We start from the raw sequence: 25,609 nt of genomic DNA on the forward strand, positions 1-25,609 counted from the left end.
TAATGTAAAAATTCAGGCATTTTGTTAATAATCACCAATTGTTTTCCCATTTCACAAATAAACAATATATTTTCTATGATGGGAAGGAGGAGAATGGGGAGGAGGAAGAGGATGGAAAGGAGGAGGGTGGGAGGAGGAGGGAGAGGATGATGGTGTGGAGGAGGATGGGGAGGAGAATGATGAAGAGGAAAATGATAGGGAGGGTGAGGATGAGGAGGATGGGGAGGATGATAATGTGAAGGAAGAGGGTGAGGAGGAAGAAGGGTGAGGAGGAGGAAGGGGGAGGAGTGGGATGTGAAGGAGGAGGAAAGGGAGGCTGAGGATGGGGAGGATGATAATGTGAAAGAGGAGGATGGAGAGAAGGAAGAGGGTGGGGAGGAGGAAGAGGGGGAGGAGGAGGAAGGGGGAGGAGTGGGATGTGGAGGAGGAGGAAAGGGAGGCTGAGGATGGGGAGGATGCATATGGTATGACTGTAGGCGCGTGTATGCTGTAGTGTGCATGTAGAAGAAAGAAAGAGGAAACTCCTGGTCCTAATTCGCTCCTCCTCTGGTAGGTTCTGGGGATTAAATTTATCAGCTTGCATGGCAACTTTCTCAATTATCCAGATGGGCCAAATACCTCAGTTTTCTATAAAATGTTAAAACATTAAAATAAATCAAGAACAGAGTAGGAACTTCAGAATGCTTTACGAAGGGGGAAAACCTGTGACATGCTGACATGAGCCTACAGAGACTGAGTTGCAACGGTTGAATATGGGAAATTTCAGATTTACAGTGGGTTTTAAATGAGCTTCACTCCATGTTGCTCATATGGAAATGTGTTTTCAGCCTACCCATTTTTCATCTTGCGTACTTTAGTTATGGATAACTAGTAAACACAGTTTAGACAGATTGCACAGGCTAGTAACCATGGAGGATGAGGACTAGAACCTGTAACTCAGTGGTCTTGAGGTTGACTCGCTCATGAAAAGTCTTAATTTGATCCACAGCCCCACAAAGAAAGTAGAAGAGGATAAGAAATAAGAAGAATTTGGAAGAACTGGAGAGATGGCTCAGCGGTTAGAGCACTGGCCGCTCTTCCAGAGGTCCTGAGTTTAAATCCCAGCAACCACATGGTGGCTCACAACCATCTGTAATGGGATCTGATGCCCTCTTCTGGTGTGTCTGAAGATAGCAACTGTGTACTTATATAATAAATAAATCTTTTAAAAAATAAAAAAAATAAAGAAATTGGAAAAGGGTGAGAAAAATTATCGGTGGGAACTACAGCATATAAGTTGAGAACAACCCTAAATATTTCAGAATTTGAACCATCAAGAATCCAAATCTCTTCCTACACATGTCCTGCATGCAGTTTATATAAGTAAGATTATGTCATCTCATTATTTTTGGTTGCATGGTTTTACTATTCCAAAGAGACTTGTTACATAAATACCTTTGTGCTGGGGTTCGAACTCAGGGCCTCACAAGGCTATGTAAGTGCTTCGCCACTGACTTGTACCCCAGCCAAGACCAAGCAAGTTATTAGATTGTCCGCTATGGAGCATTCTGAAAGACGCGTTCACTTGGCAGCAGTACCAGTGAACAGCGAGAGTGCTAAGATTCCGTGTTTGCCTTCAAACCTTCAAATCACCTTGCTGTCCCCAGCAGGGCTGGCGCTTTTCTGTCCAGTCTTATTTAAATACCTGTCTTCTTTCAGTTTAACCCACTGGGATTAAAAGACCTGCCTTTACACACTTCAGATTCTTAACACATTATAAATATACCATTCCCCCTCTGAGTCAAAGGCAAAGGCTGGTTGAGGTGAAGTTCTCCATGTATGTCTTTGCTACTGCATAAACACAGCCAACTTCCAGAAAGTCTCATGGCTCCTCCCACCTCCTGTAGGCACACTGGGCTGGCAGCTCTGTGTGCCACTGAGTTCAGCCCTTATGTTTTCATGTAGGCTTGCAGCACCCAAACTCTTCGGGCTTTCGTAGCAAGAACCTTCCCCTACTAGGCAGGCCTTCACAGTTCCCCTGTGTGCAATCTTTCTGTCCTTAGTGGGCGATGTTCTTTGATTTCACACACACACACACACACACACACACACACACACACACTATAAGCCCTCCCTCCTTTGTGTTTGTTGGGTATTCTGTGGCTGCTATGAAAAAAGTAACTAACTGGGTAACTTATTTATCCCCATACCCTGTTATTCAGCAAGAGCCCATGGTATAGTGAATGATACCAATACAATAAGCACTTGTTCTCTTTGACGATAAGATGTTTTGAAGGAGGCACATCGGAAACACAAGGACAGGCTTTAGAAGTAGGAAGGGAAAGCAGGGTCTAACAGAATGTGGGCAGGCATGGGCTACATAATTGCAACCCTAACACTCAGGAGGCTGAGGTTAAGGCAGGGGCCAGCCTGGGCTATGTAATAAGCCCATCCTAAAGGGAGTGGGTACACTACAGTTTCTGTGATTTCCCGGGAGGAAGGCTGCGCTGTGGCTGTTGTGTTGTTTTCTGTTACAGTGCTTTAGTTTAACTCAGGGCTGCAAGGCTAGTAGTGCTCCACCACTCAGCTATGTTTGTATAATACACAACACACACACACACAAAACATACTCACATACATATCACACACACAACACACACATCTCACACAATACACACACAACACATATACAAAACACACATACACACCTAAACTACATACACACACATACACATACAACACATATATTCACATACCACCACTCACCACACACACATATACAACCATACCCACACCCTCCCACACATACACATACAACACACACACATACATACAACACACATCACTCGAATACACACATCACACACATACAACTCACACATACAACACACATAAACATGTGACCACCCACATGAATACACACAATTCACACACGCACACATATACACACACAATATCTTTGACATAGGTTCTTGCTAAGTTATGCAGGCTGCCCATAAACTTGCCCTTTAACCTAAGCAGGTCTCAGACTTCCAAGTAGCTGAAAGAACATGCTTGTACCTGGAGCTGGAAAAAAGGTTTTCTTTTATGTACAAGATTTATTCCAGTTTTTAGTTAGGTGTATGCATCTGTGTACTTGTGTTTGGGGGCTTGCGGTGGCCAGCTGAGAGTGTCATATTCACTGGAGCTGGAAACTCGAGCTGCCCAAGTGTACGCCTGGAATTGAACCTAGGAATCTGCAAAAGCAGCAATGCTCTTAACCACTTAGCCATCTCTCCAGCCCGGAAAATGCGTTTAAAACTGTGAAGGAAAGAGCGAGCACCGCTGTTTAGTACCTGGAGGGTGTGAGTCTAGAGAGGGTTCACTCGTCCATACTTCTATACAGGTTTATAATTAGAAGACAACCTCACTATACAGGATGCTGGCAACTTATAAATCGTGCTAATTCCTTCTGGTCAGCAGGGAACTGTGTAGAACTTATTTCTTTTATATAAACAATTAACTTACCAATTCTATGGGTAACAACATCAACCCCCACCCCCAGCTTGTGAACAATTTAGGAAACGCTGTTACAAACCAGTTTTATAGCTTTTCTTCTTAACTCCCATTCATTCCATTCATATGCCCTCATGATCGTGGGCGGCAATATGTGTGTGTCTGTCTGTGTGCCGTTTTCACACTTTGTAATTGGCTTTATATGATGCTTGTCAACATCTCTCATCTGAAGAACACAAGTTTGTAATTAGCAGGTATAAAAAGTAAACATTATGTACAGATAACTAAAATTATCCAGCTGAAACTGCCAAGAGACCGGCGAAGTACTTTTGGAACCTGGAATGTGCTTGTGAACGCCTGCAAGGAAGAGCCTATGGCCAGCAAGCCCAGTGTGACTGTGTCCTGCAGAGTCTGGTTTTGTACATGGCTTTGTGAACTTACTGTGGGAGGGTATTTTAGAAGGGAAAGCATCATCCATTATCAAACTTTCAAATGTCCTTTTCTGCTCTTAAAATTCGTAGTGTGAGCAGAAATAGAAAGTAAAACTAGTTATTACATATCAGGCATAAGTCACATATATTTAGCCCTCCTTAGGATGTGTTTTGAACTTCAACATCCATACGAGACCATCCAAAGTTTTCTGGGTTTTGTCTTTATTTGAATATACCGATTTTCTCCAAGGACACCTGATATTAAGGATTAGTCATTCTGTTGTGCTCGGTGACACGCGAGACAGTTAGGGAAAAACTGGTGGTAGTGAGGAGGAAAGGACAGTAACTTCCCATAAGAGCTAAGGTGACCAGTGTCCCTGAGTCTAGGCTGTCATCCCTCATGCTATGGTGGAGTAGATAGAAGCATAATAAAAAGACAGTTAGCACTATTGCTACAATAGACGCAAATGGTAATTAGATAAGACAGTAGGGAGTCTATGGGAGACGGAGGGAGAGATCCTACTTCCATGGGTTTCTGAAGGTCACCGAAGGTCAGCTATGGATTGAAGAGGCACAAAAGAGAGGGAGCCCAATTCCCCGGTGCTCTGAAATGACGAGGATCCCAGTCCCACAACACCCAGAGGAAGCTCAACCCCCAGGCGCTCTAATGTGCTCGGGATCACAGGGATACAGAAATCCCCGCCCAGCCGGAGGCATGGGTTCCTTCCGGTGTGAACCTGCACCTAGAGCATACCTGGGGTGCTGGCTCTGCACGCACTCCTACAACACCCAGAGGAAACCTGACTCCCAGAGGCTCTGACACACACCTAGGACCACATATGCCCCAACACCCGGAGTAACTGGGATCCCCACAGGATCCAGGAAAACACAAACCCCCACCCAACCAGAGGAACGGGTTCATTCCAGCTTGCACCTGTGCTCAGAGCAGACCCAGGGCTCTGGCTCCCCACCCACTCCTGCAACACCCATAGAAAGCCTGATTCCCAGAAGCTGTGACAGACACATCAGGATCTCAGGAGCTTGGTCACACAAGGATTTCAGGATCCCAGAGGCAGCTTGACTACCAGGAGCTCTGACACACCCAGGATCTCAGGATCACTGGATCCCAGATTCACAGAATCACAGAGACAGCTGGATTCTGAGGAGTTCTGACACAGCCAGGATCACAGGAGGGACAGGCTCCAGTCAGAGAGAGCAAGTGCAGGTATCACTAGAGATAACCAGATAGCGAGAGGCAAGTTCAAGAACATAAGAAACAGAAACCAGAAAGGCTACTTGGCTTCATCAGAACCCAGTTGTCCCACTACAGCAAGGTGGGTTGTCCAACACACCAGATTCGGGTTTAAAATCACATCTTATGACGATAATAGAGAACTTTAAGAAGGACGTTAATTTATCCCTTAAAGAAATATAGGAGAACACAGGTAAGCAGGTAGAAGCCCCTTAAGAGGAAACACAAAAGTACCTTAAAGAATTATAGGAAAACACAACCAAATAGGTGAAGGAATTCCACAAAACCATCCAGGATCTAAAAATGGGAATAAATATAATAAAGAAATCACAAAGGGAGACAAGACAACCCTGGAGGTAGAAAACATAGGAAGGAGACCAGGAGTCATAGACCCAAGCATCACCAACAGAATACAAGATACGGAAGAGAAAATCTCAGGAGCAGAAGACTCACTAGAAAACACTGACACAACAGTCAAAAAAAATGCAAACTGTAAAAAGCTCCTAACCCAAAACATTCAGGAAATCCAGGACACAATGAAAAGATCACATCTAAGGATAATAGGTATAGAAGAGAGCAAAGATTCCCAACTTAAAGAAACAATAAATATCTTTTTTTTAAAGTATAAAAGAAAACTTCCCTAATCTAAAGAAAGAGATGACCATGAACATACAAGAAGCCTACAGAACTCCTAATAGACTGGACCAGAAAAGAAATGCCTCTCATCACACAATAATCAAAACACCAATTGCACACAACAAAGAAAGAATATTAAAAGCAGTAATGGAAAAAGGTTAAGTAACATATAAAGGCAGACCTATCAGAATTACACCAGACTTCTCACTAGAGACTCTAAAAGCCAGAAGATCCTGGGCAGATGTCATACAGACCCTAAGAGAACACAAACACCAGCCCAGGTTATTATACCCAGCAAATCTCTCAGTTATCATAGAGAGATGACAAATTTACACAGTATCTGTCCATAAATCCAGTCTTACAAAGGATAATAGATGGAAAAATCCAACACAAGGAGGGAAACTACACCCTAGAAAAAGCATGAAAGTAATCTTTCAACAAACCCAAAAGAAGATAGCCACACAAACATAATTCCACCTCTAACAACAAAAATAACCTGAAGCAACAATCACTTTTCCTTAATATCTCTTAATATCAATGGACTCAATTCTCCAATAAAAAGGCATAGACTATCGGACTGAATATGTAAACAGGACCCAGCATTTTGCTGCATACAGGAAACGCACCTCAATGACAGACACTACCTCAGAGTAAAAGGCTGGAAAAAAAACCCAAGCAAATTGTCCCAAGAAACAAGCTGGATTGGCCATTCTAATATCTATTAAAATCAACTTTCAACTAAAAGTTACCTAAAAGAAATGTAAGGAAAGACACTTCATACTCATCAAAAGAAAAATCTACCAAGATGAACTCTCAATTCTGAACAAGTGCTTGCTGACAGTTGCCTGATATAGCTGTCTCCTGAGAAGCTCTACCAGAGCCTAACAAATACAGAGGCATATGCTCGCAGCCAACCATGGGACTGAGAACAGGGACCCTAATGTAGGAACTAGAAAGAACTGAAGGAGCTGTTTGTAACCTCATAGGAAGAATCACAATATCAACCAACCAGACCCCCTTAGAGCTCCCTGGATCTAAACCACCAACCAAAGAGTATACATGGATGGACCCATGGCTCCAGCCACATATGTAGCAGAGGATGGCCTTGTTGGGCATCAATGGGAGGAGACACCTTTGGTCCTGTGAAGGCTTGATGCCTTGTAAAAGAATGCCAAGGCAGGGGAGGCAGAAGTGGGTGGGCGGGTCAGGGAGCATCCTCATAGAAGCAGGAGGAGGGGGAATGAGATGGGGGGCTTCAGAGGGGAAACTGAGAAGGGGAATAACATTTTAAATGTAAATCAATATCCAATTAAAAGTATAAAATTTTTAAAAAGGACAAAGGAGAAAGACCTAGGTTCACAGAAGAAAACTGTTTTAATAGAAAACTATGCACTATTTCCAGAGCATACACCTCTGGTTACCTAAGTCTAACCTTTCACTATCCTTAGCTGTCTTTCTGGGAGTGGCAACTGATAGATAGTAAGGCCAAACAATTTTTGTCCACACACATGTAAAATCTGAAAATCTGCACCTTTTTTCCTGTGGGAAAACCAATACATTTGTATTTATTTGCCCACTGTTTTGGACATTTTTTGAATACATAAATGTATCTATTAAGACTCTTCCTCTTTTTGTTGAGGAGGGGTTTGACACAAGGTCACATCCTGTAACCAGGCTGGCTACAAATTTGCTATCCTCCAGCTTTGCCCCCTAATCCCCTGAGTTCTGGGACTCAAGGAATGCAGCACCACCTTGAGCTTCAGAAGTTCTTTTAGACTGCAGGTGACTGTTCATGACTGACTCTTTAGACTGCTAGTAAGGGTTCGTGACTGACTCAAGACTTGAATATACTCTTTCATACATGCTCATTCTTATTTCTGCACAAGAGTCATAATTTTATCCATTAAAAGTATCTTTTAAGGGCTGGAGAGATGGCTCAGTGGTTAAGAGCACTGACTGCTCTTCCAGAGGCCCTGAGTTCAATTCCCAGAAACCACATGGTGGCTCACGACCATCTGTAATGGGATCTGATGCCCTCTTCTGGTGTCTGAAGACAGATACAGTGTATTTACAAACATAAAATAAATCTTTTAAAAAAACCCACAAAACTCACATGAAAGCTCAAGGAAAAAATAGATTATGAATAATAAATTTTTGGAGCTAAAAGTAAAATTTGTCCTATGCGAGCCAGCCAACAACTTTATGCTAAGTAAAGATGCTAAGTGAGTTAGATATGGAGAACTCAACTGTGAAGAGAATGTGTTACAAGCTTGTGGTTTATAGTCAAATCAGCTAAGGCATGAAAACCAGTGAGAAAGCTCTTACTGAAGGGAGGCGGGAAGCGAGTGGAATAAAATAGATGAAGTCTGTGGGGGACGTGGTAATGGACCAGATGTGGGGCGGGGCCGACAGATCAATCACTGGTGCTCTCGGAAAGAACGAGAGAACTGTGCAATGAAAATAAAAGAAATAGTAAATACGACAAAACAAGACAGGACCCGGGCAAGAAGAGTCAAGACAGAGAGGAAAACGCTGAAGTAAGCAACAGAGGATTGTGGGTTCAAGGCAAACACAGGCTCCATAAGAGCATGGGACATAAAAAAAGAGCAGACATGTTCTCATCTACCACAGGAGGATACTTCTCTCATGATGGCTGAGCATGGCATAGTTGAGCAGAATGTCATTACGAGTCAGTTTACACACACACACACACACACACACACACACACACACACACGGAAAGGGCACACTTGGTTGCACACACCTAAACCTGAGCACCTGGAGACAGAGTTCAAGGCCAGCCTGCTTTACACAGCAAGCTCCAGGCAGGACCGGGCTCCCAAGTGAGACCCTGTCTCAAAAACAAAAACAACTAAAAGGGTTGGGGACAATTGTTCATGTAGAGATTGAACCACTTATGAAACACTCTCATAAAATCTTCATGAGAATAATTTGAATAAATTCCTAGGAAAATAGAAGCCACTAAATAAGAATAAGCAGAATTCTGTACCTGAAAAACATCCTATAATATTAAATTGGTTGTAGGAATATATAATAAGTATAATAGAACTGGGCAAAGTCATCTCGATCTCAAAGTTGTTTTAATTTTATAATTAAGATGTAGTAATTTACAACATGGGCAGACTACAGGGCAATCTGTGAATCATCTCTCAATAGATGAAAAAACAATTTGATATCATCTCGGCAATGATATAATGGGGGGCTTTTAGCTAAAATCCATGGGGGCAGGGGTGGAGATCCTACAACAGACCACGTCATGAAATGAGAACATATCCTAAGATAGTGACACCATTTTAGCCACTTCTTGGTACTGCAAAGGCTGCTTGTCAATGTAGTAAGAAGACGTGTGTGGTGTAAATACAGTTCACTCAGCAAGACCCACAGCACAACCCGGCGCCTGCTCCACTTCTTATCCAGGTAATAAAGTGCATCCTTTGACTTTGCTTTCCTTGTTTCCAGTCCAGTTTTTACCTCCTCCAAAAAATGTTTGGACATTTTATTAAGTCTTAATTTTAAAATGAGTGAAGATCATCTGCTGAGCTAACATCAGGCCAGGACAACGCACTGGCCACATGACGTTTGCAGAGTTTTGCTGTCACACTCCAACAGGAATCTCCATGGCCAGATGTCATGCTTCACATTTATCTTCTGGGGAGAGGTCCAGTTAGTCACATAAAAATGTACTGGCTGGTTTTGTGTCAACTTGACACAAGCTGGAGTTACCACAGAGAAAGGAGTCTCAGTTGAGGAAATGCCTCCATGAGATCCAGCTGTAAGGCATTTTCTCAACTAGTGATCAGCAGGGAGGGCCCAGCCCAGTGTGGGTGGAGCCATCCCTGGGCTGGTAGACCTGGGTTCTATAAGAAAGCAGGCTGAGCAAGCCAGGGGAAGCGAGCCAGTAAGTAACATCCCTCCATGGCCTCTGCATCAGCTCCTGCTTCCTGACTTGCTTGAGTTCCAGTCCTGACTTCCTCTGGTGATGAACAGCAATGTGGAAGTGTGAGCTGAATAAACCCTTTCCTCCCCAACTTGCTTCTTGGTCCTGATGTTTGTGCAGGAATAGAAACCCTGACTAAGACAGTCCAGTAGGGAAACAGCAGTAGCAGACTGGGGTCTTATGCTCCATGAGAAACACTACCGTATGGCTAAGATTAGAGACTGCACGCTGCTTCCCAAGTAAGCCGAGTCCTTTGCTGTTCTTCATTTTGGCTAAGCTTTTGATCTCTTCAACCCCAGTCTTTCACAGAGGAAACAACAGATAAGACTCATTAAGAAAAAAAAAATGTATACATAGGAAATTGTGATGGTTAGTTTTAATTGTGATTGTAGAATAGCTCAGCAGAGGGAGCTGGGCTGGGTCAGCTTCCACCTCTGCGACGTTCTGAGGAAGGGGCTGTCTTCCATAACTTCTGAAGTCATAAAAGATAAATTTAAGCTCTGTATGTCCTCACTGTATGAGAGGTTTGAAAAGCAGCTGTTGTGCGTCCTCGTTTTTAAGCTCTACACTGGACAGAAGCATTTCTGATCCACGGGTCTCTAGAACACACAGAGAGAAAACAGCCACCTGAGGGCACATACTGACAAAATCCTGGATACTGGGCTGTATGGGACAGGTGTGTGTTGTCTACTCCAAGGTAAGAGACAGAGCAGCACTGGCCAGTCTAGGAAGGGAGCCAGATTCCAGATTAACACTGGGCCAATTAGATGATGCCCAATCCAAGGAACAAGAGAGACAGAGAGACAGAAACAGACAGAGACAGACAGACAGAGACACAGAGGCTTTGTTTCTTTCTCATCTCTTGTTTACATGCTTGCTGGTGACGAGATCCTTCCAGTAGAACAAGATGGCCTCATAGAGATCCACCTGCCTCTGCTTCCCAAGTGCTAGAATTAAAGGTATGTGCCACCATTCATGGCCAAAAATCAAAATAACAAAAAACCCAATGTTTTCATCAGAACTACATATTCTCTATGCTATTTAACAAAAGTACTTCTACGGGAAACACTTTGCTAAAGCTTTCTCACATTCTAAAGGGGTAAGAAAGGAACATAAATGTTCTTTTTTTGCCAGACACACCTGAGTTCCTGTAATTGTGTCATATGTGCTAAGTAATGTTTTCATGCATTGCATCCAAAAGGATTAATAACAAACTGTGCTCACGTGCTATGTCTTCATTCATTTTTTATGAAGTGCTGACATTATTTTTATTTTTGCCATGCCCTATCAAAGTGCACATGTAGGGATTTATAAGCATATTTTGGTAATATAGCAAAAAGCCTGAGATATATGCTGCCCTATACACTTAGAAATGTCCCCCAGAGGCCCTGCATTTGAACACTAGTCTCCTATTGTCAGTGCTGTTTGGGGTTGTGGAAGCTCTGAGAGGTGCGGCCTCTCTGGGAGGCGCAGGCTTTAGGGGTTATATATCCCCACCTTGTCCAGTTCACGGTCTCTGCTTCCTCTGTGCCAACACATCACCAGCCAGATTCCTTCTCCCACAGCTTGCTGCCATGTCTCTCCTACTCTAGCCCCCTGGAAGCAGAAGCCAAATTAGCTCCTTCTTTATAAGTTGTTTTGGTTATGGGGTTTTATTACTGAAACAGAAGAGTAACAGATACACATGGGTACACTAAAATGCTGCAAAACATAGTTCAGCCATGACTTTGGGTCTATTTCCTTCATAAAACCTTAAAATACTATTTGTTTATATAAACAGCATTCACTGGATATGATAAAGTTTTCATTAGGCTATAAAATGTTAGTATCATAAAAATGTTTTGATATTTTCATAAGTATTTTTCCCAAACAGGTTCTAACTAAAAATATATATTCTATAAAATTTTATTTCATTTTTGAAATAGTCATAAAAATGGTTTCATTTCCAGAAGTAGTATTTTTATGTGTCTGTGTGAATGTGGGAGTGCCTGTGGAGGCCAGAAGAGGGCATCTGAGCCCCCGGAACTGGAGTTGTAGAGAGCTGTGAGCCAGTACGGAAGTGCTCTGAGCCCACCCAGGTCCTCGGCAGATCTGCCTGAGCTCCTCATGGCTGAGCCCTCTCTGCCCACATTTGTCCTGTTTAGTTATGACTGCGTACTTGAAGGCCTCCTTAAATCTAGTTTTCATGTTTAAAGGACTCAAATGTTTCCACAGTCTTTGTAGATAAAAGAAATCTAGTTCTTAAATTGATAAGATTTTATTTTAAATCTTTCAAAAGAAGCACCATTTGGGGGTAGTTATATTTTAAATATAAATTCATCCAAGATGAATAAACCTTTTCCTATTAAGAAAAAGAATAATATATTAACTGGGTCTAACCAAGTAGGTTGTTTCCCTTAGGGTTACAGAAGTTGATAGGGTTGACAAGGAAACAGTGAAGGCCCTGTGGTGTCCGTGGATGGCTAACAAACACTTTAGCTTCTACTCCATCTACTCCAGCTAAAATGCCCAAAGATTTGGGTTACTTTTTCTAATCCAAATTGTATAAAAACATCAATTTCTAATGACAACATTTACAGTTTCATACTTTACATGCTGATGACTGTTCACTAAATGGATATTCAAAGTATCCTATAATACAATTGGCCAGAATTTCACATTTTAAATATCTGTGTTCTGCGAATAAGGAAATGAATAATTAATACTAACATGAGTCCTATTTCTATTTCCTTTTTTAAAAGAGTATCTATCACTCTATTCACATTTTTTGTGGTTCTTAAAAGGTTTATTTTATTTTTATTTATGTGTGTATCTGTGTGCCTGTGTCCATGTCCCTCGGTGGTCAGAGAAGGGTGTGGCCCCGGGAGCTGGAGTCACAGGTGGTTGTGAGCAGTCTGCTATGTGCTCAGATTCTCTGTGCTCCTGAGTATTAGCCATCGCCCCGGTCCTCAATTTCACACTAAAATACAAAGAAGCATTTGGTTGTGCTTGTGAGACCTAAACTACTCTGACTTCTAACAAACGGACTCCATCACTGTTATATTGGTTGCATGAAAAGATAATCTTGTTAACAGAAATACTATACTGTTATACTAATAATTGGCTCTACAGTTCCCTTTCCCAGTTAAATGCAGTGTAATAACAAAATACTAGGACCCATCAACTTAGTATCTACAGGTCAGAGGTTAGATAATTTAGACACAAGACCCATTCTTCCTAAGAACTAGAACTAGAGCTTAGGAAAATGTGGCCATTCCACATGAGGTTACAAGTCAAGCTGGCAAAAATAAGATCTAAAGTTAAAAGACAAGACTTGTTTAAATACTGAAAATATAAGTAAAATTATTCTGGAATACAAGTAACTTTAAGAGTCAATTTTTTTAGTTTTTAAGGAGTTACTTAAAATGTGTTTCTTTCATTCCATTTGACCAGACAATATTATTATTTTAATGCTGGGCATATTATTCTTAGTATTTTTTTCAAATATAGATTGGGAGTTATAACTAGAGTAAGAATGACTAGTTGACTGTAATGCTATACATGGTCCTGGAGTTTCCATCCTTAGTGGCTTTACCAGCTTTCTCTTCAGGTCTACTCTCCTACCTATTCAGCCTTTCCACCAGATCCTACTATATACGTGCACACACACACACACACACACACACACACACACACACACACACACACAATGTGATGCTCTATCAACAGGAGGAACTTCAGAGAGTATCTGGAAAGAAGCCACATCACCAGCTGAACCTTCTGCTGATTAACTGATTACTTGAATGACTGGGAAGTTACAAGTCTAGCAAGAAGAGGAAGTCTCTGCTCTAGGCTCCAGAGCTGTCTGATGACGCTCAGCCTTTTGGGTTACCGATAGCTAGGTATCTGTGCATTCCACAGGCCTCACATAGTCAAAGGTCACAAAGCTGTTACAAATAAGGGAGAGCCCTGTATTGGCACTTAGAGGGCTAACGATGGCCCCAGATCATTTGGGTCTGGACTTGACTTTCTTTGTCCTGTAGCTATAACAGCTTGGTGAAGCTGGTTCTGTGTTGGAACACAGAATTTGTGATAACATGGCCACTCACATAAACTTCACCCTTTGAGGTGGGAGTTGTGATTCATATCAGCATACTTCCTTCTCACGCCTTTAACAGTGAGTATGAATGTGCTGGCTGCTCTAAGTTCCTGAAGCCTTAGCTTCTCTGTAATGACAGACCGTAACCTGGCTCTGTGAGGTAAAGTAAACCTGCTCTGCTGATGTGAAGGTTTTACAGAAACAAACTAGGAGCCTGGTAGGTACTTTCTATAGATGCTAAAAGGCCACACCTTCCATGGCCAATACTTTGTAGTTATAGGAATCCCTAAATACATAAAAACATCCCCAGTACCAAAGAGCTGGCCATCTCTGTGAGTGCTTCTTGTGTTTAAGTACTCTCTGCCACCCTGTTGTAAAACTAGAATACTTGTAGGAAATCTCCATATGATACTTTACAACGTATGTGAAACCATTTTAGTTAGTTTCATTACAATATGGCATTTATCCAGGTGCCGTCCAATTTTCTCTACATTTTTTTTTGTTCTCATTAGGTGCAGCCTCAGACTAATTAGCTAGTTTAAAATCCCTTCTCCCGTGTTTTCATGGTCCTCTAATTGATTCTTTTCTTTCTCACAAGGTTCCCTATCTACTCGAACTCCCTGTGAATTAAGCAGTAATTTATTTTGTAAAAAGCATAAAGATTAGAGAAAGTAATTAAGACTTTTTGAAAACAGTATAATAGCCCACAGACAGATCCAAATTTAACAAGGGAGTTTAATAAGGATTCTGAATATGAAGTTGATACATAAAATTAAACCAACTTCCATATGTAAGAAAAAATTTTAAATATTCACAGTATCTAAAGACAACAACAACCAAAACACAAAGTCCCTGAAAATAAATTTAACAAAATATTTGATGCATTCATACAAGTCATTTCTAGGAAAAGTTATAAAAAGTACATTCAAGTTTGGGGTATAGAATTAAGATCATAATACTATTCTCTCATTTATATACACAGGGCAGATTCAACCAGAACTCCTTTTAGGTTCCTACTTGATAATGTTCACCTTAATTTTATATGAGATTAAAGAACCAAGTATAGTGAAGGGTTTTTTTCTTTTCTTTTTTTTAATAGGGAAAAAAACTGACACATTCCAATTTACCAAGTCAAATAAAGTTATCACTAGGTTATCATTATCACCATAGGGACTGTTTTAAAGCTGAATGACTAAGCAGAGTAAAGAGTCCCTAAATTAACCTACATTTTCTTAGATCATGAACCAGGGCTGAGAGAGAGACGGCTCTGTGGCTAAGTGCACTTGTCGCTCTTGCAGGGCCCAGGTTCAGGTTCAGTTCCCAGCCTCACTGAGTGGCTCACAATCCCCTATAACTCCTGTGCTAGAGGATCTGCCCCCTTTCCCTGGCTTCAGTGAGCAACTGGACTCATGTGCAGATACCCACACAGAGACATGCATATGCGTAATTAAAATATTTCTAAATTAAAACTGAATGTAAAATCCCCCAAGGTCCAGTCCTAGTAACTCACTTCCTCCAGTGAGGCTCTACCTCCCAGGCTTCTAGAACCTTCCAAAGCAGTGCCACTCTAGTGTTCAGACCACATCACACTCAAACCATAAATCCGAGAGAGAGAATCTGGCAAAAGCCAGTTGTTTCAGAAATATGCTGTTTATTAATGCATGCATAAATGCTGAGAGAATGAAGAAGATGGAGACAAGATAAGCACATGTGGACAGCTGTGAAAGTTGTTAATGTTTGTTTTCTTACTGTTCGTGCTGAGTAACAGCTGTTTACCTATTGTACTTTAATGTGATAAAAAACTGTGTATTCCCTTTAACATGGATTTTCCAGCAAAAAGAAAAAGCTAGTTATAGCTGAGAGGTGTCTCAGTGGCTAAGCTTGTACTGCTCTTGCAGAAGACTCAAGTTTGGTTCCCAGATGGTGTCAGACGTCTCACACTACATATAATTTCAGCTCTGGGGGACCTGATGATCCTGGACTCTGTGCATACCTGCACACACATGCAAACACATACAATTAACAAATGAAACCTTAAAACGTTAGCTATTAGGATGATTTTAAATGGCTAACTTCACTGTGTGTTCTTTGCATTTCAAGGTTCTTTGAAATTAATTTTTAATTAAAAATAAGTGAGATGTCTTTGTCTTTGTATAACTTTTTCTTTTTAGCCTTCTGGCACAGCTGAAGAGACTAATCATTTTTAAGCCTATATCTACCACAGTAAGTTCTCTCTGATGACCACCTGTCTCCACCACAGTTTTAGAAAATAAACTGTCTCTAAAGGTCACAAATTTGAGTAGGATATGATTAATGGAATAACTACAGGGGGAAAACTTGATACAATAAATAAATTCCCCTAAAATATGTCTTTAGGTTCATGCAATTCCGACTTAAAAATAAACAAACAGACAAACAAAAACTCCAAACAACAATAACACCAACAAAAAGCTTTTGGGGCTCTTTGACAAATGAATAAACTTACATTGAGTTTTGAAAAATTAAGGCAGACGACAAAACATACATCTCTGTAGAATCTGTACCTGTGGATTCAATCAACCAGCTGAGGAGCAAAGCTACTTGGGAAAAACCACTTTTGTGCTGATATGCAGCCATTTCCTCCAAACTGAGATATTTCCTTTGGGAGAGAAACTCATTAAGACTCAGGAAGCGAATTACACTTTCGGGGCTTGGGAAGCCCATAGAATTAAAAGATTTACAGGATGCCCCAGCCCAGTAAGTAAATAATTGCCAAGGCTAAGCATGCAGTCCTCTGGGGTCAGCACCCAGGCAGAAATGGGCTTTTCGGCAATGCACCTGCTTTTGGAATCAGACACGGATGTAATCGTTTGCTGTCTTTTGTCAGTGCCCTATGTAGAATAAACAGACGTCTCCCCAAGAAAAGCCATAGAACATAACTGGTGCCTGAATACAGACACCAGTAAAGGTGAGTGGGTGGAAAAGCACTGGAGCCATGCCCCCCCATGGGTGGAGGGACACGGAATGGAGGGAAGAAATCCAGAGAGAACCCCAATGATTACAGTTCTCCAGATAGCATGAGACAGTGTGCCCCCTTGCTGTGGTCCAATTGCAGGCTCTCTACAACATAACCCATAACCAAGCTGAGCTCTCTCACAGTAGAGCATCCTTATGGAGAACTCTGAGGTAGCCATCTTTCTGTGCATGGTATCGATCAACATGCTTCTTTAATGAACTACTCCACCCCATCCATGCCAGTAGGAAGATGCACCCAATATAGCTGATGGACCAGAAAATGAATATATTATAATCCCCAAGAGTACATAGTTTTTAATGTGCATATTAAGACATGCACCTAAAACTTTGTTGTTTAGTTAGAAAGTACATGCCAGTGTAAGGGAGGACTTACAGTGGGAAATGTCAAGGGTGAGGTGGATGCTGACTTTCATTCTCATAGCTGGCAGGGTGCGAGGTGAGGACAGACAAGTGAAATACGTTACTGACTTACACTATCCCACTTCAGGCTATAAAAGCAGTCACCGACTGGGAGGAGCTCAGCTGTGCATCTCAAGGGACGGTGCTCTTGTGAGTTGTCACCCATGTGGGGTGGACTTCTCAGTGACTCCACTCTAAACAACCCCTCACCCACATGCATGCAAGCAGTGCCAATGAGCTCGATGGCTCCCCACTCTAGATATAAGCAGAATCAACTGGCCGGGAGGGATCTGTTGCTGATACTTTATTGGAAATGAAGGGTTTTTTGACTTGCACATTTCAAGGGAAACTTGCATGAGAGCTGAGTAGATACAAAGTTTTTGGCCTTGTAATTATTTTCAGAGCAGTACAGGATAGCACAATTTACATAGTAGTCACATTGCAATAGGTAATTTAAATAATCTAGGGGAGATAGATAGATAGATTAGATAGATAGGTATGTAGTTGGTAGGTAGATAGATAGATGGTTGATAGATAATAGATAGATAGATAGATAGATAGATGATAGGTAGGTAGGTAGGTAGATAGATAGATAGATAGATAGATAGATAGATAGATAGATAGATAGATGATAGATAGATAGATAGATGATAGGTAGGTAGGTAGGTAGGTAGGTAGATAGATAGATAGATAGATAGATAGATGGAGAGATAGATAGATAGATAGATAGATAGATACAGAGAGGGGGTGGGTGGGAAGGGAATATATATTATAAAGAAGGTATCCAAGAGACTTCAGATTCTGATATTCAAAAATGTATATGGAAATAAAATCTTTCATAATAATCTCAAATAATATAAAACATCTTGGGGTAACTCTGTCCAACAAGTGAAAGACTTGTATGAAAAACTTCAAGATATTGAAGAAAGAAATCAAAGAAGATCTCAGAAGATGCTCCTGGATCAGTAGGATTAGCACAGTAAAGATGGCCAGCCTATAGATTCAATGCAATTTCACCAAAATTCCAACACAAGTTGAAAGGGTAATTTTCAACTTCAGGACAGGTAAAACAATCCTGAATAAAAATTCTATGAGAGGGACTACTATCTCTGATTTCACGTTGTACTACAGAGATACAGTAATAAAACAACATGGTATTGGCACAGACATGTTGATTAATGGGATCAAATTGAACATGGAGACATAAATCTACACACATGGGGACTCATTATTTTTATAAAGAATTCAGAAGCACACACTAGATAAGAGAAATAATCTTCATTAACTACTGGGCTAACTGTATGGCTGCATTTAGAAGAATGCAAATAGATCCATACTTAACTTATCACCCAAAACTTATCTCCAAATGGATCAAAAACCTTGACATAAAACCAGACACACTGATCCTGACAGAAGGTGAAGTGAGAAATACCCTTGAACTCACTCCACAGAAGACTCTCTGAGTATAACACTGTTAGCACAGGAACAAAGATCAGCAATTAATAAATGGGGCCTCATGAAACTAAGAACACTTCGCAGCACAGGATACCATCATTCAGACAAAGCAGCAGCCTGCACAATAGGAAAGTATTTTCATGAACTATGTGTATCCAATACGGGGCTAATGATCCAAAGTGTATAAAAATTTCAAAACACTAGATCTCAATAAAACAAGTCATTCGATTAAAAATGGGGTACAAACCTAAACAGAGAATTCTCAAGAGTAAACTCATACATCGAGAAACACTTAAAGAAATGCTGAACATGCATACCCATCAGGGAAATGCAAATCAAAATTACTTTGAGATCTCTTCTTACACCTGTCAGAATGGTCGAGATCAGTAACACAAAGGACAGCTCATGCAAATGAGGATGTGGGGTAAAGGGAACATCCATCCATTGCTGATGGCAGTACAAACATGAACAGCCACGGTGGGAATCAGTGAGGGGTTCCTCTATGGAAATAGATCTACCTCAAGGTCCAGCTATAGCACCCTTTACGGTAGCATGAAGTCAGTGGAAATGACTAATATCTGGTCCGAGCACACACCCAGAGGACACTTCATCCTTCCACAGACACACTTGCTTAGCCATGGTCACCGATGCTCTGTTGATAATAGCCAGAAACTGGAAATAACTTAGATGTTTCCCAACAGAAGAATGGACAAAGAAAATGCCATGAATTTACACAATGGAATATTACTCAGCCACTAAAAAAATAACATCCTGAAACTTGCAGGCAAATAGATGGAACTAGAAAAAAATCATCCTAGTGAAGTATCCCACACCTCAAAAGACAAATATGGTATGGTTCGCTTATAAGTTAATAGTAGCTTTTGAGTCAATGGTAACCAAGATACAGTCTGTAGAGCCACTGAGGTCAGCTCAAGACCACTGGGATATCAACAGAACTCATTAGAAAAGGGAAATGGGGTAGTTATAGACGGATGGGAGAGCTGGGAGAGGGGAATGGGGAGAGGTGAGAATGAGAGATGAAAGAGAATAATGGAGAGACAGCTAAAACTAAGGCCATTTGAGTGGTAAGATACAAACCAGATACAGTATCAGCTTTCTAAACTATGCATAAGTGAAGGTGATCTAAATAAAACCGCCAAATAATGGGGAAACCGAGTCCAAACTGGCCATGTCTTCTCATCAAATGAAGCTTCCAGGACTAGGATGAGATTACATCTAGGTAAGCTGCTGGCCAGTGGGGTTCCATGAAAATCCCCATAGGACCCAGGGTGTTGCTAAGACTACAGGTTGCTCTTCTCAAACTGGCAGCGAGGCCCCACTGCTGAAGACAGCACCTCAGTGAACATGGGAGGCCAAGCTGGAGCCTCCACAGAACCTTAACCCCCATGTTCCAGTGTCTCTGGTTTGGAAAGGTGTGTGGTAGGTATGTGGGCTACCAGAAGAATAATATAAATAGCAACCCCGCACCCTTGATCTACAATGCAGTTCTGACTGCAAAATATGTTACAGCAATGGCGGCACAAAGCTTGTAGAAGTAGCCCACCAATATATGATGGGTTTAAGACCCCAGCGCGAGATGGAACCCATGCCCAACATTGCTTGGGGGACCACAAACCAGAATCTAGACAGTCCAGGGAACTAGTGCAGAACCAAATGCTACTGTTCTTTTAAAAAAATGGTAACAATGGAATGACTCCCAATGACATTCTGCTGTGCTCACAGACCAGTGCCCTGCTCAGCCGTCGTCAGAGAAGCTTCCTCCTGCCGCAGATGGGAGTAAATGCAGAGACCCACAGCCAGACACTATGCAAGAAGAACACTCAGCCCATTTGTGTCATCCATCAAATGACACCCACCCCCAGGCTCATGGAACCCTGTGGAACTGAAGACAGAGACAGTGTAAGAGCCGTCTAACAAAAGATCAACATGCACATGAGCTCACGGAGCCCGAGACAACACGCAGAGCCTGCCTGGGTAATGTCATGGGATCCCGAGTGTTCAGATAACTGGGCCTCTGACTCTGCCTTCTCTTGGTTTCTTTAACTTCTGTTTATTTGTCTTGTCCAACTCTGATGTGTTGTTTTTTAAATCTTATTATATTTTATTATTATCCCTCAGAAGCCTGTTGGTTTTCTAATGAGACAGAAGTGGATCCTGATGGGAGGGACGGTAGGGAGAAACTGGGGGGAGGGGGTTTGGGAGATACTGAGGCAGTAGAGGGAGGGGAAACGGTAATCAGGATATATTTTGTGAGAAAAATTATTTTCAATAAAAGAAAAACTAAACAAAATTGAAAGCCTCAAAACAAACCTGTTACAAACACAAATTGTAAATATAACACAAATGCATAATATTTATTAAAATTATATATCATTTACCTAGTAAATTGTATTAGGAAATTGGTCTCACTATATGAAGAAAAATAAAATTAGAAGTGTTTAGAATGTTGAAATAGATTAAACTCTAAAATACAAAAAGTAAACTAAAACAGTGAAAGTATAAAAGAATAATCTTAGAATAAAGAAGGGCTTCTGAAACAATCTCTCAAAACCAGCACAAGCCTTAAAGGGAAATTAACAGACGTGACTACCTTCAAGTGTGTGGTTTAAGCTGGGCAGTGGTGGTGTGCACCTTTCATCCCAGCACTTGGGAGGCAGAGGGTGGGTCTTTGTGAGTTCGAGGCCAGTCTGGCTTAGAGTGAGTTCCAGGACAGCCAGGGCTATGTAGAAAAGCCTTGTCTTGAAAATGAGAGAGAGAGAGAGAGAGAGAGAGAGAGATACAGAGACAGACAGAGAGAGAGAGAGAGAGAGAGAGAGAGAGAGAGAGAGAGAGAGAGAGAGAGAACAGACTTCCAGGTCTATTTTTTTATTCTTTTAGGCAGCTATGAGGCTTACTGATTGCCTGCCCTGATTTTTCCTTTCAAGCACAAATAAATGGCCCTGAGTTTCCATTTGACTTTTCTTTCCTTTAAAAACATATACACCTATTTATTGTACGTGTGCACACATGTAGATCGTATGGTGCACACACGGAGGTCTGAGGACAACTTGCAGTAATCAGTTCTCTTCTTCCCTTATGTAATTCTGAGGGATGGAACTCACATTTCCAGGCTTGGTGGCAGAAGCCTTTACCTAGTGAGCCATCTCACCAGCCTAAAGAATTTTTTTGGTTTTGCCTGCATGTATGTGTGTGCGTGTATAACTGGTTCCAACAGAAGCCAGAGAGGTCACTAGATTCTCTTGAACTGGGTGCTGGGAACCAAATCCAAGTCCTCTGAAAGCAGAGAGTACACTTAACCACTGAGCCATCTTCTCGGCTCCTTGCAACCATATGTATAGTATATTTATGTTTATGTATATTGTATTTGGGCTTGGTTTTTTTTGTTGTTGTTGTTTTTTGGGTTTTTTTGTTTTGTTTTGTTTTTGTTGTTTTTTGTTTTTGCTTGTTTGTTGAAGTTGGTGCCATAGCTTGATTAGTCTAGAACTCAATAGGTAGATCACGCTAGCTTTGAACTCACAGAGATCCTCCTTGTTCTGCCTCCTGAGTACCTGGATTAAAGGGATGTGCCACCATATTCAGCCTTAATTCTGTTATTAATGAAACCAAAAGCCTCACAAGTAGACCTTGATTTTCCAGGTATAATATGATGTCTCTGCTGGGACTCCCCAAGATTTCTGGTAATAATTTTTTCCTATCTTTCTTTACTTAGCAGAGAAAATGACCTCGTTTTTGCACCCTTAAAAGGTGCCAAGTGGGTGAAAGCAAGTAGACCTGAGTTCAAATTCCCAGCACCTACATAAAAGCTAGGCATGGCCATACATGGCCATACACGTCAGAATCCCAACATTTGCTGGGACAGACTGGTAGATGCTAAGAGCTTAGTGGACAGCCTCGAGGAAACAGTGACCTTTCAGTTCAAAGAGCCACCCTCTCAAAAGTCAGGTCAAAGGTGAGGAAGGAAAACCCAACACCCTCTCTTGCCTCTGCATGTCCTGAACTTCACTGTCAGAAAAAAAAAAAAAAAAACCACAATAAGCAATACTGAGATGCCACTTTAATTGAGTCAGGAATTACAAGCCCAGGTATTTTCAAGAGTTTACCATGGTTACCTGCGAATATGGTATGAGAGTTTCAAACTGCTGATGAAGTTCTAGTAGCTGAATTAACTCTGCATTCTTTTTGGCTTTCTCTTTAATCAAATTAATGTAATGATCTGGATTTTCTGCGAATGAACACGCAGCATCTCTGGTGTTGAAAGTGTAATACTTTTCTTTATATTTCAAAATTCCAATTGCTGGATTTCCTGTGAAAATTTTAAAAGATAATTTAATTAGGCATGAACCAAGCAATTTTGTTTTTGTGATAAGCCATAGGACCAACGTTTCTAGGGATATATATGTATGTGCACACACATACATCTGGTTAACAATATGACCCAGAGCCTTCCACATGCTAACCAAGTCCTGTATCATGAAGAACCATGTCTCTCCCACATTCTCAGTTCTACTTCTGTTTTGCTAAAACATTATTAAATAATAAAAATGTGTGATTTTTATTAAATGATATAAGTTTAACTTTAAACATGTTTTGTGTGGCTAAAGAAATAGCTTACCAATGAAAATTAAATAGGGCTCTTACACAGGACCCAAAGTCAGTTCCTAGCACCTCTCTCTAGTGCTAAATCTTGAGTTTCCCTGGCAGCCTACAAGCCTTACCTACTCTGTCTCTGTGCCCCAGCCCTATGCAAAGGCTATAGGACTGTGCACAGCCGAACTTAGCCGTTTAATGTAAGTGTCTGATCTAGGGTCTTTCCTCAGCTTACCACTAAGCCAGGACCACAGCTCCTGATGGATTATTTTTAAAATAACTCTGTTAAGAACTAGAAAACAAAGACATTGTTTCCAAGATACAGAGTTGCATGTCTTTCACTATAAAAAGATTCTACAAAGACTGTGGGTTATTAAATATCCACGTCTTGTGGAAATTAAATACGAAGTGTTAATACTGTCTTATTTATTTCCCTAACAAATAATTGTTGAGCTTATTTTTGGTATAGAGCAATACAGGAGGAAAACAGGGGTCTACTACCAACAAATCACAGATATATTATAGGTCAAAGAGTAACCATTGCTATGGGAATAACAAACAAACTAAAAAAAGTCATGTAAGCAAGTTAGATGCATAATAAAACAAAGGAATGTGAGATTGGTGTTTTAATATTTTAATAAAAATTGAATAGGGAAGATGTAGTAAAATGAATGGCTAGAACATGAGTTGTAGAATTCCAAAATCAGAAACCATATGAGTTCCTTCACGACCCCACAAGCAGAAATTCATGTGATAAGTCACAGTAAAAATGTGGTGTACTAAATGTTCTCTTAGTACGTGGTGCATCAAATGTCTATGAAACATCAACAGCTTTGTGTTTAAACTTAGTACCTAGCCCTTAATAATCTCATACTCTCCCAAACCCACAATTAGAAACATATCAACCAACCAGACCCCCCCCCCGAGCTCTCAGAGACTAAACCACCAGCCAAAGAGTACACATGGAGGGGCCCATGGCTCCAGCAGCATATTAACAGAGGATGGCCTTGTCTGCCATCAATGGGAGGAGAGGCCCTTGGTCCTGTGAAAGCTCAATGCCCCAGTGTAGGGGAATGACAAGACAGAGAGATGGGAAGGAGTGGGTGGGTGAGGGAAGAGTCTCTTAGAGGAAGGGGGAGGAGATAGGGGAATTCCAGATGGGAAACCTGGAAAGGGGATAACATTTGAAATGTAAGTAAAGAAAATATCCAATAAAAAAGAAAAATAAAAAGAAACATTTCTGGCCTGAAGCATTTTAGACCAGGGACAACCAACTTGTTACACCTCTCAGCCCTCATTCCTTACAGTCTCCTGTCGAATCTATCATACTGCCCTTGAAGCAACTTCAGGTGGGGACAGTGTCAGGCCATCTCAACATCTCCTCTGAGTTCACCATCCAAGTCCATACAACGTTAGAGATGGCACCGTACAGAAAATGAGCAAACACTACAGAACAGGCGCCGGGAGGGCACTGTACAGAAAATGAGCAAGCACTACAGAACAGGCACCGGGAGGGCAGACTCGCATCTCTAACAGTATACCTGGGAGGAGGAGGCCATCGGCTGCAGCAATTGTGTAGCCACAAAATCCACGGTACTGAATTAACAGTTTATTGAAGTTTGCTGTTGTTTCTGGGAAAAGCCATTCCTGTGTTCTGAAATCAGCCACCTTCACTCTTTCTTCTAAAATGAAGGAGAACAGAAAATGGTTTTCATCCCTTGAGAAGACACAACTTCTGAAATAAATCAGCAGTACATCATCCTAAACACTAACTTCTTATCATCTGAACCTTCTCAAATTGACAAAGGTTCCCCTGATGTACACAAAATCCGACTCATTGGGGGTGATGTTCATGTGAAGAATGGTGAAGGCCTCCCTTGGTGACTGTCCAGTCAGGAACTTGCTGAAGCAGAGGTAGGAGCAGAACCGTGCTCAGACTGAGCACTGAGACACCTTCCAGAAAAGCCTGTTCTGTACTTCTGCCAGGGTGTGTGGTCTTGCCGCCACACAGTAAAGGACCCAAGGAGATGAGCAGAAAGAAATGTTATGTGGCCAAGAGGATCTCCTTCATTTAAGATGGCACAGGTCTTGATACAGTACTACATGGAGACACTTTGAACACAGCGCTTCTTTCTATACCTAGACTGTGTCTCAAAGCTGTAAAGATTGTCCCAGATAGAAGAAGATGCCCTTTACTAGCTTGATTTTAGTGAAAAGGTGTACAATGTTTGTCCTTTAGACTTCTTTCTTAAATAGTTGTGTTTATGTTATGTGTATATGTGAGTAGCTACATATGTATGTGT

At 41.3% G+C, this 25,609-nt stretch overlaps 1 protein-coding gene across 1 annotated transcript in view; it reads right to left on the minus strand.

Annotated features, from left to right (window-relative positions):
- Positions 1–25,609, minus strand: part of CFAP206 (cilia and flagella associated protein 206) — a gene marked incomplete at both ends in the record, with an annotated part of 37,648 nt that overhangs the window by 278 nt on the left and 11,761 nt on the right. Inside the window, 3 exons of the mRNA XM_080938771.1 lie at positions 3,557–3,700; positions 22,829–23,022; positions 24,848–24,988. Coding sequence (XP_080794897.1) covers positions 3,557–3,700; positions 22,829–23,022; positions 24,848–24,988 — 479 coding nt within the window. The remainder of the gene's footprint in view (positions 1–3,556; positions 3,701–22,828; positions 23,023–24,847; positions 24,989–25,609) is intronic.

Source organism: Micromys minutus (genome assembly GCF_963924665.1).
Source record: "Micromys minutus genome assembly, chromosome: 26".
NCBI classification, from domain to species: domain Eukaryota; kingdom Metazoa; phylum Chordata; class Mammalia; order Rodentia; family Muridae; genus Micromys; species Micromys minutus.